General features: G+C 40.8%; 1 protein-coding gene across 1 annotated transcript in view; it reads left to right on the top strand.

The window, feature by feature from the left end:
* The window catches only part of cib2 (calcium and integrin binding family member 2), a 59,780-nt gene that overhangs the window by 30,193 nt on the left and 13,225 nt on the right, over nt 1-16,362 (top strand). Inside the window, exons 4-5 of the mRNA XM_071388559.1 lie at nt 2,185-2,332; nt 14,231-14,426. Coding sequence (XP_071244660.1) covers nt 2,185-2,332; nt 14,231-14,426 — 344 coding nt within the window. The remainder of the gene's footprint in view (nt 1-2,184; nt 2,333-14,230; nt 14,427-16,362) is intronic.

Below are 16,362 nucleotides of genomic sequence, written 5' to 3'. Positions count from 1 at the left end.
TCTATAGGAGAAAACCCTGCCTCCAGCTGTTTGCTTAGAAATTCTAGGGTCAGTAAGGAGGCCTGCGTCTTGTGACCGTAGCGTACGTGTAGGTATGTACGGCAGGACCAAATCGGAAAGATAGGTAGGAGCAAGTCCATGTAATGCTTTGTAGGTTAGCAGTAAAATCTTGAAATCAGCCCTTGCCTTAACAGGAAGCCAGTGTAGGGAAGCTAGCACTGGAGTAATATGATCAAATTTCTTGGTTCTAGTCAGGATTCTAGCAGCCGTATTTAGCGCTAACTGAATTTTATTTAGTGCTTTATCCGGGTAGCCGGAAAGTAGAGCATTGCAGTAGTCTAACCTAGAAGTAACAAAAGCATGGATACATTTTTCTGCATCATTTTTGGACAGAAAGTTTCTGATTTTTGCAATGTTACGTAAATGGGAAAAAAGCTGTCCTTGAAACAGTCTTGATATGTTCATCAGAAGAGCGATCAGGGTCCAGAGTAACGCCGAGGTCCTTCACAGTTTTATTTGAGATGACTGTACAACCATCAAGATTAATTGTCAGATTCAACAGAAGACCTCTTTGTTTCTTGGGACCTAGAACAAGCATCTCTGTTTTGTCCGAGTTTAAAAGTAGAACATTTGCATCCATCCACTCCCTTATGTCTGAAACACAGGCTTCCAGGGAGGGCAATTTTGGGGCTTCACCATGTTTCATCGAAATGTACAGCTGTGTGTCATCCGCATAGCAGTGAAAGTTAACATTATGTTTCCAAATGGCATCACCAAGAAGTAAAATATATAGTGAAAACGATAGTGGTCCTAAAACGGAGCCTTGAGGAACACCGAAATTCACAGTTGATTTGTCAGATGACAAAACATCCACAGAGACAAACTGATATCTTTCCGACAGATAAGATCTAAACCAGGCCAGAACTTATCTGTGTAGACCAATTTGGGTTTCCAATCTCTCCAAAAGAATGTGGTGATCGATGGTATCAAAAGCAGCACTAAGGTCTAGGAGCACGAGGACAGATACAGAGTCTCGGTCTGACGCCATTAAAAGGTCATTTACCACCTTCACAAGTGCAGTCTCAGTGCTATGATGGGGTCTAAAAACCAGACTGAAGCGTTTCGTATACATTGTTTGTCTTCAGGAAGGCAGTGAGTTGCTGTGCAACAGCTTTTTCAAAACATTTTGAGAGGAATGGGAGATTCGATATAGGCCGATAGTTTTTTCAAGAGAGGCTTTATTACTGCCACTTTTAGTGAGTTTGGTACACATCCGGTGGATAGAGAGACGTTTATTATGTTCCACATAAGACACAGTACAAGGGGACGCAGCACTTTACTCTGCATCTATTTACATCACAGTCATGGTTGAGACTCCATATTCCTCTTAGTAGTACCTGTAGCATGATGTACTACAATACCCATAATGCCCTGTATAAGGTACTGAATCACTCATGATCGACTACAATACCCATAATGCCCTGTATAAGGTACTGAATCACTCATGATCTACTACAATACCCATTTTGCCCTGTATACAGTACTGACTCACTCATGATCTACTACACTACCCATAATGCCCTGTACACAGTACTGACTCACTCATGATCTACTACAATACCCATAATGCCCTGTATACAGTACTGACTCACTCACGATCGACTACAATACCCATTTTGCCCTGTATACAGTACTGACTCACTCATGATCGACTACAATACCCATAATGCCCTGTATACAGTACTGACTCACTCATGATCTACTACACTACCCATAATGCCCTGTACACAGTACTGGCTCACTCATGATCTACTACAATACCCATAATTCCCTGTATACAGTACTGACTCACTCACGATCTACTACAATACCCATAATGCCATGTATACAATACTGGCTCACTCATGATTGACTACAATACCCATAATGCCCTGTATACAGTACTGACTCACTCATGATCGACTACACTACCCATAATGCCATGTATACAGTCCTGACTCACTCATGATCGACTACAATGTCCATAATGCCCGGTATAAAGTACTAACTCACTCATGATCGACTACACTACCCATAATGCCCTGTATACAGTACTGACTCACTCATGATCAACTACAATACCCATAATGCCCTGTACACAGTACATACTCAGATTGTTCCTGTCCCTCCTTCTTACCCTTACAGGAGAACCCGTTCAGGAACCGCATCGTGGAAGTCTTCTCTGAGGACGGACAAGGCAACTTGAGCTTCAATGACTTTGTAGACATGTTCTCTGCTCTCTGCGAAACGGCTCCAAGAGAACTGAAGACCATATATGCTTTCAGAATCTATGGTTAGTACTGAGTAGACTAGTATGTCTCCAATGGTTAGTACTGGTTAGTACTGAGTAGACTAGTATGTCTCCTGTGGTTAGTACTGGTTAGTACTGAGTAGACTAGTATGTCTCCTATGGTTAGTACTGGTTAGTACTGACTAGACTAGTATGTCTCCTATGGTTAGTACTGAGTAGACTAGTATGTCTCCTATGGTTAGACTGGTTAGTACTGAGTAGACTAGTATGTCTCCTATGGTTAGTACTGACTAGACTAGTATGTCTCCTATGGTTAGTACTGAGTAGACTAGTATGTCTCCTATGGTTAGTACTGGTTAGTACTGAGTAGACTAGTATGTCTCCTGTGGTTAGTACTGGTTAGTACTGAGTAGACTAGTATGTCTCCTATGGTTAGTACTGGTTAGTACTGAGTAGACTAGTATGTCTCCTATGGTTAGTACTGAGTAGACTAGTATGTCTCCTATGGTTAGTACTGGTTAGTACTGAGTAGACTAGTATGTCTCCTGTGGTTAGTACTGGTTAGTACTGAGTAGACTAGTATGTCTCCTATGGTTAGTACTGGTTAGTACTGAGTAGACTAGTATGTCTCCTATGGTTAGTACTGAGTAGACTAGTATGTCTCCTATGGTTAGTACTGGTTAGTACTGAGTAGACTAGTATGTCTCCTATGGTTAGTACTGAGTAGACTAGTATGTCTCCTATGGTTAGTACTGAGTAGACTAGTATGTCTCCTATGGTTAGTACTGACTAGACTAGTATGTCTCCTATGGTTAGTACTGACTAGACTAGTATGTCTCCTATGGTTAGTACTGACTAGACTAGTATGTCTCCTATGGTTAGTACTGACTAGACTAGTATGTATCCTATGGTTAGTACTGAGTAGACTAGTATGTCTCCTATGGTTAGTACTGGTTAGTACTGAGTAGACTAGTATGTCTCCTATGGTTAGTACTGACTAGACTAGTATGTCTCCTATGGTTAGTACTGAGTAGACTAGTATGTCTCCTATGGTTAGTACTGGTTAGTACTGAGTAGACTAGTATGTCTCCTGTGGTTAGTACTGGTTAGTACTGAGTAGACTAGTATGTCTCCTATGGTTAGTACTGGTTAGTACTGAGTAGACTAGTATGTCTCCTATGGTTAGTACTGAGTAGACTAGTATGTCTCCTATGGTTAGTACTGACTAGACTAGTATGTCTCCTATGGTTAGTACTGACTAGACTAGTATGTCTCCTATGGTTAGTACTGACTAGACTAGTATGTCTCCTATGGTTAGTACTGACTAGACTAGTATGTCTCCTATGGTTAGTACTGAGTAGACTAGTATGTCTCCTATGGTTAGTACTGGTTAGTACTGAGTAGACTAGTATGTCTCCTATGGTTAGTACTGGTTAGTACTGAGTAGACTAGTATGTCTCCTGTGGTTAGTACTGGTTAGTACTGAGTAGACTAGTATGTCTCCTATGGTTAGTACTGGTTAGTACTGAGTAGACTAGTATGTCTCCTATGGTTAGTACTGGTTAGTACTGAGTAGACTAGTATGTCTCCTGTGGTTAGTACTGGTTAGTACTGAGTAGACTAGTATGTCTCCTGTGGTTAGTACTGAGTAGACTAGTATGTCTCCTATGGTTAGTACTGACTAGACTAGTATGTCTCCTATGGTTAGTACTGACTAGACTAGTATGTCTCCTATGGTTAGTACTGGTTAGTACTGAGTAGACTAGTATGTCTCCTATGGTTAGTACTGAGTAGACTAGTATGTCTCCTATGGTTAGTACTGTGTAGACTAGTATGTCTCCTATGGTTAGTACTGGTTAGTACTGAGTAGACTAGTATGTCTCCTATGGTTAGTACTGGTTTGTACTGAGTAGACTAGTATGTCTCCTATGGTTAGTACTGAGTAGACTAGTATGTCTCCTATGGTTAGTACTGGTTAGTACTGAGTAGACTAGTATGTCTCCTATGGTTAGTACTGGTTAGTACTGAGTAGACTAGTATGTCTCCTATGGTTAGTACTGGTTAGTACTGAGTAGACTAGTATGTCTCCTATGGTTAGTACTGGTTAGTACTGAGTAGACTAGTATGTCTCCTATGGTTAGTACTGGTTTGTACTGAGTAGACTAGTATGTCTCCTATGGTTAGTACTGGTTAGTACTGTGTAGACTAGTATGTCTCCTATGGTTAGTACTGAGTAGACTAGTATGTCTCCTATGGTTAGTACTGACTAGACTAGTATGTCTCATATGGTTAGTACTGACTAGACTAGTATGTCTCCTGTGGTTAGTACTGGTTAGTACTGAGTAGACTAGTATGTCTCCTGTGGTTAGTACTGGTTAGTACTGAGTAGACTAGTATGTCTCCTATGGTTAGTACTGGTCAGTACTGAGTAGACTAGTATGTCTCCTATGGTTAGTACTGGTTAGTACTGAGTAGACTAGTATGTCTCCTATGGTTAGTACTGAGTAGACTAGTATGTCTCCTATGGTTAGTACTGACTAGACTAGTATGTCTCATATGGTTAGTACTGGTTAGTACTGAGTAGACTAGTATGTATCCTATGGTTAGTACTGGTTAGTACTGTGTAGACTAGTATGTCTCATATGGTTAGTACTGACTAGACTAGTATGTCTCCTGTGGTTAGTACTGGTTAGTACTGAGTAGACTAGTATGTCTCCTATGGTTAGTACTGAGTAGACTAGTATGTCTCCTATGGTTAGTACTGACTAGACTAGTATGTCTCATATGGTTAGTACTGACTAGACTAGTATGTCTCCTGTGGTTAGTACTGGTTAGTACTGAGTAGACTAGTATGTCTCCTGTGGTTAGTACTGGTTAGTACTGAGTAGACTAGTATGTCTCCTATGGTTAGTACTGGTTAGTACTGAGTAGACTAGTATGTCTCCTATGGTTAGTACTGGTTAGTACTGAGTAGACTAGTATGTCTCCTATGGTTAGTACTGGTTAGTACTGAGTAGACTAGTATGTCTCCTATGGTTAGTACTGAGTAGACTAGTATGTCTCCTGTGGTTAGTACTGGTTAGTACTGAGTAGACTAGTATGTCTCCTATGGTTAGTACTGAGTAGACTAGTATGCCTCCTATGGTTAGTACTGGTTAGTATTGAGTAGACTAGTATGTCTCCTATGGTTAGTACTGAGTAGACTAGTATGTCTCCTATGGTTAGTACTGAGTAGACTAGTATGTCTCCTATGGTTAGTACTGGTTAGTACTGAGTAGACTAGTATGTCTCCTATGGTTAGTACTGAGTAGACTAGTATGTCTCCTATGGTTAGTACTGGTTAGTACTGAGTAGACTAGTATGTCTCCTATGGTTAGTACTGGTTAGTACTGAGTAGACTAGTATGTCTCCTGTGGTTAGTACTGGTTAGTACTGAGTAGACTAGTATGTCTCCTATGGTTAGTACTGAGTAGACTAGTATGTCTCCTATGGTTAGTACTGAGTAGACTAGTATGTCTCCTATGGTTAGTACTGGTTAGTACTGAGTAGACTAGTATGTCTACTATGGTTAGTACTGATTAGACTAGTATGTCTCCTATGGTTAGTACTGGTTAGTACTGAGTAGACTAGTATGTCTCCTATGGTTAGTACTGGTTAGTACTGAGTAGACTAGTATGTCTCCTATGGTTAGTACTGGTTAGTACTGAGTAGACTAGTATGTCTCCTATGGTTAGTACTGGTTAGTACTGAGTAGACTAGTATGTCTCCTATGGTTAGTACTGGTTAGTACTGAGTAGACTAGTATGTCTCCTATGGTTAGTACTGGTTAGTACTGAGTAGACTAGTATGTCTCCTATGGTTAGTACTGGTTAGTACTGAGTAGACTAGTATGTCTCCTATGGTTAGTACTGGTTAGTACTGAGTAGACTAGTATGTCTCCTATGGTTAGTACTGAGTAGACTAGTATGTCTCCTGTGGTTAGTACTGATTAGACTAGTATGTCTCCTATGGTTAGTACTGGTTAGTACTGATTAGACTAGTATGTCTCCTATGGTTAGTACTGGTTAGTACTGAGTAGACTAGTATGTCTCCTATGGTTAGTACTGATTAGACTAGTATGTCTCCTATGGTTAGTACTGGTTAGTACTGAGTAGACTAGTATGTCTCCTATGGTTAGTACTGGTTAGTACTGAGTAGACTAGTATGTCTCCTATGGTTAGTACTGGTTAGTACTGTGTAGACTAGTATGTCTCCTATGGTTAGTACTGAGTAGACTAGTATGTCTCCTATGGTTAGTACTGGTTAGTACTGAGTAGACTAGTATGTCTCCTATGGTTAGTACTGGTTAGTACTGAGTAGACTAGTATGTCTCCTATGGTTAGTACTGGTTAGTACTGAGTAGACTAGTATGTCTCCTATGGTTAGTACTGCGTAGACTAGTATGTCTCCTATGGTTAGTACTGAGTAGACTAGTATGTCTCCTATGGTTAGTACTGGTTAGTACTGAGTAGACTAGTATGTCTCCTATGGTTAGTACTGAGTAGACTAGTATGTCTCCTATGGTTAGTACTGAGTAGACTAGTATGTATCCTATGGTTAGTACTGGTTAGTACTGAGTAGACTAGTATGTCTCCTATGGTTAGTACTGAGTAGACTAGTATGTCTCCTATGGTTAGTACTGAGTAGACTAGTATGTCTCCTATGGTTAGTACTGGTTAGTACTGAGTAGACTAGTATGTCTCCTATGGTTAGTACTGGTTAGTACTGTGTAGACTAGTATGTCTCCTATGGTTAGTACTGCGTAGACTAGTATGTCTCCTATGGTTAGTACTGAGTAGACTAGTATGTCTCCTATGGTTAGTACTGAGTAGACTAGTATGTCTCCTATGGTTAGTACTGGTTAGTACTGAGTAGACTAGTATGTCTCCTATGGTTAGTACTGAGTAGACTAGTATGTCTCCTATGGTTAGTACTGAGTAGACTAGTATGTATCCTATGGTTAGTACTGGTTAGTACTGAGTAGACTAGTATGTCTCCTATGGTTAGTACTGAGTAGACTAGTATGTCTCCTATGGTTAGTACTGACTAGACTAGTATGTCTCCTATGGTTAGTACTGAGTAGACTAGTATGTCTCCTATGGTTAGTACTGACTAGACTAGTATGTCTCCTATGGTTAGTACTGAGTAGACTAGTATGTCTCCTATGGTTAGTACTGGTTAGTACTGAGTAGACTAGTATGTCTCCTATGGTTAGTACTGAGTAGACTAGTATGTCTCCTATGGTTAGTACTGAGTAGACTAGTATGTCTCCTATGGTTAGTACTGGTTAGTATTGAGTAGACTAGTATGTCTCCTATGGTTAGTACTGAGTAGACTAGTATGTCTCCTATGGTTAGTACTGGTTAGTACTGAGTAGACTAGTATGTCTCCTATGGTTAGTACTGGTTAGTACTGAGTAGACTAGTATGTCTCCTATGGTTAGTACTGGTTATTACTGAGTAGACTAGTATGTCTCCTATGGTTAGTACTGTGCAGACTAGTATGTCTCCTATGGTTAGTACTGGTTAGTACTGAGTAGACTAGTATGTCTCCTATGGTTAGTACTGAGTAGACTAGTATGTCTCCTGTGGTTAGTACTGATTAGACTAGTATGTCTCCTATGGTTAGTACTGAGTAGACTAGTATGTCTCCTGTGGTTAGTACTGATTAGACTAGTATGTCTCCTATGGTTAGTACTGGTTAGTACTGATTAGACTAGTATGTCTCCTATGGTTAGTACTGGTTAGTACTGAGTAGACTAGTATGTCTCCTATGGTTAGTACTGATTAGACTAGTATGTCTCCTATGGTTAGTACTGGTTAGTACTGAGTAGACTAGTATGTCTCCTATGGTTAGTACTGGTTAGTACTGAGTAGACTAGTATGTCTCCTATGGTTAGTACTGGTTAGTACTGTGTAGACTAGTATGTCTCCTATGGTTAGTACTGAGTAGACTAGTATGTCTCCTATGGTTAGTACTGGTTAGTACTGAGTAGACTAGTATGTCTCCTATGGTTAGTACTGGTTAGTACTGAGTAGACTAGTATGTCTCCTATGGTTAGTACTGGTTAGTACTGAGTAGACTAGTATGTCTCCTATGGTTAGTACTGCGTAGACTAGTATGTCTCCTATGGTTAGTACTGAGTAGACTAGTATGTCTCCTATGGTTAGTACTGAGTAGACTAGTATGTATCCTATGGTTAGTACTGGTTAGTACTGAGTAGACTAGTATGTCTCCTATGGTTAGTACTGAGTAGACTAGTATGTCTCCTATGGTTAGTACTGAGTAGACTAGTATGTCTCCTATGGTTAGTACTGGTTAGTACTGAGTAGACTAGTATGTCTCCTATGGTTAGTACTGGTTAGTACTGTGTAGACTAGTATGTCTCCTATGGTTAGTACTGCGTAGACTAGTATGTCTCCTATGGTTAGTACTGAGTAGACTAGTATGTCTCCTATGGTTAGTACTGAGTAGACTAGTATGTCTCCTATGGTTAGTACTGGTTAGTACTGAGTAGACTAGTATGTCTCCTATGGTTAGTACTGAGTAGACTAGTATGTCTCCTATGGTTAGTACTGAGTAGACTAGTATGTATCCTATGGTTAGTACTGGTTAGTACTGAGTAGACTAGTATGTCTCCTATGGTTAGTACTGAGTAGACTAGTATGTCTCCTATGGTTAGTACTGACTAGACTAGTATGTCTCCTATGGTTAGTACTGAGTAGACTAGTATGTCTCCTATGGTTAGTACTGACTAGACTAGTATGTCTCCTATGGTTAGTACTGAGTAGACTAGTATGTCTCCTATGGTTAGTACTGGTTAGTACTGAGTAGACTAGTATGTCTCCTATGGTTAGTACTGAGTAGACTAGTATGTCTCCTATGGTTAGTACTGAGTAGACTAGTATGTCTCCTATGGTTAGTACTGGTTAGTATTGAGTAGACTAGTATGTCTCCTATGGTTAGTACTGAGTAGACTAGTATGTCTCCTATGGTTAGTACTGGTTAGTACTGAGTAGACTAGTATGTCTCCTATGGTTAGTACTGGTTAGTACTGAGTAGACTAGTATGTCTCCTATGGTTAGTACTGGTTAGTACTGAGTAGACTAGTATGTCTCCTATGGTTAGTACTGTGCAGACTAGTATGTCTCCTATGGTTAGTACTGGTTAGTACTGAGTAGACTAGTATGTCTCCTATGGTTAGTACTGAGTAGACTAGTATGTCTCCTGTGGTTAGTACTGATTAGACTAGTATGTCTCCTATGGTTAGTACTGAGTAGACTAGTATGTCTCCTGTGGTTAGTACTGATTAGACTAGTATGTCTCCTATGGTTAGTACTGGTTAGTACTGATTAGACTAGTATGTCTCCTATGGTTAGTACTGGTTAGTACTGAGTAGACTAGTATGTCTCCTATGGTTAGTACTGATTAGACTAGTATGTCTCCTATGGTTAGTACTGGTTAGTACTGAGTAGACTAGTATGTCTCCTATGGTTAGTACTGGTTAGTACTGAGTAGACTAGTATGTCTCCTATGGTTAGTACTGGTTAGTACTGTGTAGACTAGTATGTCTCCTATGGTTAGTACTGAGTAGACTAGTATGTCTCCTATGGTTAGTACTGGTTAGTACTGAGTAGACTAGTATGTCTCCTATGGTTAGTACTGGTTAGTACTGAGTAGACTAGTATGTCTCCTATGGTTAGTACTGGTTAGTACTGAGTAGACTAGTATGTCTCCTATGGTTAGTACTGCGTAGACTAGTATGTCTCCTATGGTTAGTACTGAGTAGACTAGTATGTCTCCTATGGTTAGTACTGGTTAATACTGAGTAGACTAGTATGTCTCCTATGGTTAGTACTGAGTAGACTAGTATGTCTCCTATGGTTAGTACTGAGTAGACTAGTATGTATCCTATGGTTAGTACTGGTTAGTACTGAGTAGACTAGTATGTCTCCTATGGTTAGTACTGAGTAGACTAGTATGTCTCCTATGGTTAGTACTGAGTAGACTAGTATGTCTCCTATGGTTAGTACTGGTTAGTACTGAGTAGACTAGTATGTCTCCTATGGTTAGTACTGGTTAGTACTGTGTAGACTAGTATGTCTCCTATGGTTAGTACTGCGTAGACTAGTATGTCTCCTATGGTTAGTACTGAGTAGACTAGTATGTCTCCTATGGTTAGTACTGGTTAGTACTGAGTAGACTAGTATGTCTCCTATGGTTAGTACTGAGTAGACTAGTATGTCTCCTATGGTTAGTACTGAGTAGACTAGTATGTATCCTATGGTTAGTACTGGTTAGTACTGAGTAGACTAGTATGTCTCCTATGGTTAGTACTGAGTAGACTAGTATGTCTCCTATGGTTAGTACTGAGTAGACTAGTATGTCTCCTATGGTTAGTACTGACTAGACTAGTATGTCTCCTATGGTTAGTACTGAGTAGACTAGTATGTCTCCTATGGTTAGTACTGACTAGACTAGTATGTCTCCTATGGTTAGTACTGAGTAGACTAGTATGTCTCCTATGGTTAGTACTGGTTAGTACTGAGTAGACTAGTATGTCTCCTATGGTTAGTACTGAGTAGACTAGTATGTCTCCTATGGTTAGTACTGAGTAGACTAGTATGTCTCCTATGGTTAGTACTGGTTAGTATTGAGTAGACTAGTATGTCTCCTATGGTTAGTACTGAGTAGACTAGTATGTCTCCTATGGTTAGTACTGGTTAGTACTGAGTAGACTAGTATGTCTCCTATGGTTAGTACTGGTTAGTACTGAGTAGACTAGTATGTCTCCTATGGTTAGTACTGGTTAGTACTGAGTAGACTAGTATGTCTCCTATGGTTAGTACTGTGCAGACTAGTATGTCTCCTATGGTTAGTACTGGTTAGTACTGAGTAGACTAGTATGTCTCCTATGGTTAGTACTGAGTAGACTAGTATGTCTCCTATGGTTAGTACTGGTTAGTACTGAGTAGACTAGTATGTCTCCTATGGTTAGTACTGGTTAGTACTGAGTAGACTAGTATGTCTCCTGTGGTTAGTACTGAGTAGACTAGTATGTCTCCTATGGTTAGTACTGGTTAGTACTGAGTAGACTAGTATGTCTCCTATGGTTAGTACTGGTTAGTACTGAGTAGACTAGTATGTCTCCTATGGTTAGTACTGAGTAGACTAGTATGTCTCCTATGGTTAGTACTGAGTAGACTAGTATGTCTCCTATGGTTAGTACTGGTTAGTACTGAGTAGACTAGTATGTCTCCTATGGTTAGTACTGAGTAGACTAGTATGTCTCCTATGGTTAGTACTGAGTAGACTAGTATGTCTCCTATGGTTAGTACTGGTTAGTATTGAGTAGACTAGTATGTCTCCTATGGTTAGTACTGAGTAGACTAGTATGTCTCCTATGGTTAGTACTGGTTAGTACTGAGTAGACTAGTATGTCTCCTATGGTTAGTACTGGTTAGTACTGAGTAGACTAGTATGTCTCCTATGGTTAGTACTGTGCAGACTAGTATGTCTCCTATGGTTAGTACTGGTTAGTACTGAGTAGACTAGTATGTCTCCTATGGTTAGTACTGGTTAGTACTGAGTAGACTAGTATGTCTCCTATGGTTAGTACTGGTTAGTACTGAGTAGACTAGTATGTCTCCTATGGTTAGTACTGGTTAGTACTGAGTAGACTAGTATGTCTCCTATGGTTAGTACTGGTTAGTACTGAGTAGACTAGTATGTCTCCTATGGTTAGTACTGGTTAGTACTGAGTAGACTAGTATGTCTCCTATGGTTAGTACTGGTTAGTACTGAGTAGACTAGTATGTCTCCTATGGTTAGTACTGGTTAGTACTGAGTAGACTAGTATGTCTCCTATGGTTAGTACTGAGTAGACTAGTATGTCTCCTATGGTTAGTACTGGTTAGTATTGAGTAGACTAGTATGTCTCCTATGGTTAGTACTGAGTAGACTAGTATGTCTCCTATGGTTAGTACTGGTTAGTACTGAGTAGACTAGTATGTCTCCTATGGTTAGTACTGAGTAGACTAGTATGTCTCCTATGGTTAGTACTGATTAGACTAGTATGTCTCCTGTGGTTAGTACTGGTTAGTACTGAGTAGACTAGTATGTCTCCTATGGTTAGTACTGAGTAGACTAGTATGTCTCCTATGGTTAGTACTGGTTAGTACTGAGTAGACTAGTATGTCTCCTATGGTTAGTACTGGTTAGTACTGAGTAGACTAGTATGTCTCCTATGGTTAGTACTGGTTAGTACTGAGTAGACTAGTATGTCTCCTATGGTTAGTACTGGTTAGTACTGAGTAGACTAGTATGTCTCCTATGGTTAGTACTGAGTAGACTAGTATGTCTCCTATGGTTAGTACTGGTTAGTACTGAGTAGACTAGTATGTCTCCTATGGTTAGTACTGGTTAGTACTGAGTAGACTAGTATGTATCCTATGGTTAGTACTGGTTAGTACTGAGTAGACTAGTATGTCTCCTATGGTTAGTACTGAGTAGACTAGTATGTCTCCTATGGTTAGTACTGGTTAGTACTGAGTAGACTAGTATGTCTCCTATGGTTAGTACTGGTTAGTACTGAGTAGACTAGTATGCCTCCTATGGTTAGTACTGGTTAGTACTGAGTAGACTAGTATGTCTCCTATGGTTAGTACTGAGTAGACTAGTATGTCTCCTATGGTTAGTACTGAGTAGACTAGTATGTCTCCTATGGTTAGTACTGACTGAGAGTGTGTTTATTCTGTCTGTCTGTCTGTCTGTCTGTCTGACTGTCTGTCTGTCTGTCAGTCTGTGTTTCTGTATGTCGGTGTTTCTTTCTGTCTGTGTCTGTGTCTGTGTGTGTGTGTGTGTGTGTGTGTGTGTGTGTGTGTGTGTGTGTGTGTGTGTGTGTGTGTGTGTGTGTGTGTGTGTGTGTGTGTGTGTGTTTCTGTCTGTCTGTGTTTCTGTGTGTGTGTGTGTGTGTGTTTCTGTCTGTCTGTGTTTCTGTGTGTGTGAGTTTCTGTCTGTCTGTGTTTCTGTATGGGGGTGTTTCTGTCTGTCTGTGTGTGTGTGTGTGTGTGTGTGTGTGTGTGTGTGTGTGTGTGTGTGTGTGTGTGTGTGTGTGTGTGTGTGTGTGTGTGTGTGTGTGTGTGTGTGTGTGTGTGTGTGTGTGTGTGTGTGTGTGTTTCTGTCTGTCTGTGTTTCTGTGTGTGTGTGTGTGTGTGTGTGTTTCTGTCTGTCTGTGTGTGTGTGTTTCTGTCTGTCTCTTTGTGTGTGTGTTTCTGTCTGTCTGTGTTTCTGTGTGTGTGTGTGTGTTTCTGTCTGTCTGTGTGTGTGTGTGTTTCTGTCTGTCTGTGTGTGTGTGTGTTTCTGTCTGTCTGTGTTTCTGTGTGTGTGTGTGTGTGTGTGTGTGTGTGTGTGTGTGTGTGTGTGTGTGTGTGTGTGTGTGTGTGTGTGTGTGTGTGTGTGTGTGTGTGTGTGTGTGTGTGTTTCTGTCTGAGTGTCTGTCTGTTTTGTTATCCAAGTTCTCATGGCACCAGAGCCATGATGACAACTTGGACTCTGACTCGTACTTACTCTGGTTTATCTTGCTTACTTAGTTACTTATTTTGTTATTTAGTTACTTATTTAGTTAGCCTCTGTTTTATCTGGCTTACCTAGTTACTTATTATGTTATTTAGTTACTTATTTAGTTAGCCTCTGTTCTATCTTGCTTACTTAGTTTTTTTGTTATTTACTTAGGCTTTTTGAATTTCTTGCGGAACATAGGCCATCAGCAAACTGCTTCCAACCCATTCTGTCCTGCGCCATTCAAACAAGTTTTGAATCTCTTCATTTCTCCCATTTAAATCTCTTCATCTCCTTTCTCCCATTGTTTTTAAATCTCTCTTCCTCTTTCCTGTGTGTCAGATTTTAACGCGGATAACTTCCTGTGTAAGGAGGATCTGGAGAAGACGTTGAACCGGCTGACTAAAGGAGAGCTGACCCCTGAAGAGGTCATTCTGGTCTGTAGCAAGGCCATGGAGGAGGCTGACCTCGACGGGGACAGCAAGCTCTCCTTCTCTGACTTTGAGAACATGATCTCTAAAGCTCCAGACTTTCTAAGGTAACATGTGATGGAGGTGGTCTGGTGTGTCAGGCTAGTGTATAATGTGATGGAGGTCGTCTGGTGTGTCAGGCTAGTGTATAATGTGATGGAGATGGTCTGGTGAGTCAGGCTAGTGTATAATGTGATGGAGGTGGTCTGGTGTGTCAGGCTAGTGTATAATGTGATGGAGGTGGTCTGGTGTGTCAGGCTAGTGTATAATGTGATGGAGGTGGTCTGGTGTGTCAGGCTAGTGTATAATGTGATGGAGGTGGTCTGGTGTGTCAGGCTAGTGTATAATGTGATGGAGGTGGTCTGGTGTGTCAGGCTAGTGTATAATGACATGGAGGTGGTCTGGTGTGTCAGGCTTGTGTATAATGTGATGGAGGTGGTCTGGTGTGTCAGGCTAGTGTATAATGTGATGGAGGTGGTCTGGTGTGTCAGGCTAGTGTATAATGTGATGGAGATGGTCTGGTGAGTCAGGCTAGTGTATAATGTGATGGAGGTGGTCTGGTGTGTCAGGCTAGTGTATAATGTGATGGAGGTGGTCTGGTGTGTCAGGCTAGTGTATAATGTGATGGAGATGGTCTGGTGAGTCAGGCTAGTGTATAATGTGATGGAGGTGGTCTGGTGTGTCAGGCTAGTGTATAATGTGATGGAGGTGGTCTGGTGTGTCAGGCTAGTGTATAATGTGATGGAGGTGGTCTGGTGTGTCAGGCTAGTGTATAATGTGATGGAGGTGGTCTGGTGTGTCAGGCTAGTGTATAATGTGATGGAGGTGGTCTGGTGTGTCAGGCTAGTGTATAATGACATGGAGGTGGTCTGGTGTGTCAGGCTTGTGTATAATGTGATGGAGGTGGTCTGGTGTGTCAGGCTAGTGTATAATGTGATGGAGGTGGTCTGGTGTGTCAGACTAGTGTATAATGTGATGGAGAGAGATAACTTCTGCTGCGCTGTATAATGCTGCTTTCAGACAGAGATAACTTCTGCTGCTCTGTATAATGCTGCTTTCAGACAGAGATAACTTCTGCTGCTCTGTATAATGCTGCTTTCAGACAGAGATAACTTCTGCTACTCTGTATAATGCTGCTTTCAGACAAAGATAACTTCTGCTGCTCTGTATAATGCTGCTTTCAGACAAAGATAACTTCTGCTGCTCTGTATAATGCTGCTTTCAGACAGAGATAACTTCTGCTGCTCTGTATAATGCTGCTTTCAGACAGAGATAACTTCTGCTACTCTGTATAATGCTGCTTTCAGACAAAGATAACTTCTGCTGCTCTGTATAATGCTGCTTTCAGACAAAGATAACTTCTGCTACTCTGTATAATGCTGCTTTCAGACAGAGATAACTTCTGCTGCTCTGTATAATGCTGCTTTCAGACAAAGATAACTTCTGCTGCTCTGTATAATGCTGCCTTCAGACAGAGATAACTTCTGCTGCTCTGCATAATGCTGCTTTCAGACAGAGATAACGTATTCTGCTCTGTATAATGCTGCTTTCAGACAGAGATAACTTATCCTGCTCTGTATAATGCTGCTTTCAGACAGAGATAACTTATCCTGCTCTGTATAATGCTGCTTTCAGACAGAGATAACTTCTGCTGCTCTGTATAATGCTGCTTTCAGACAAAGATAACTTCTGCTGCTCTGTATAATGCTGCTTTCAGACAGAGATAACTTCTGCTGCTCTGTATAATGCTGCTTTCAGACAGAGATAACTTCTGCTCTGTATAATGTTGCTTTCAGACAGAGATAACTTCTGCTGCTCTACATAATGCTGCTTTCAGACAGAGATGACTTCTGCTGCTCTGTATAATGCTGCTTTCTGACAGAGATAACTTCTGCTGCTCTGTATAATGCTGCTTTCAGACAGAGATAACTTCTGCTGCTCTGTATAATGCTGCTTTCAGAAAGAGATAACTTCTGCTGCTCTGCATAATGCTGCTTTCAGACA

Source organism: Salvelinus alpinus, unplaced genomic scaffold (genome assembly GCF_045679555.1).
Source record: "Salvelinus alpinus unplaced genomic scaffold, SLU_Salpinus.1 scaffold_42, whole genome shotgun sequence".
Taxonomy (NCBI): domain Eukaryota; kingdom Metazoa; phylum Chordata; class Actinopteri; order Salmoniformes; family Salmonidae; genus Salvelinus; species Salvelinus alpinus.
Note: the sequence above shows the minus strand (reverse complement) of the source record. Positions and strands in the feature narration are given on the sequence as shown.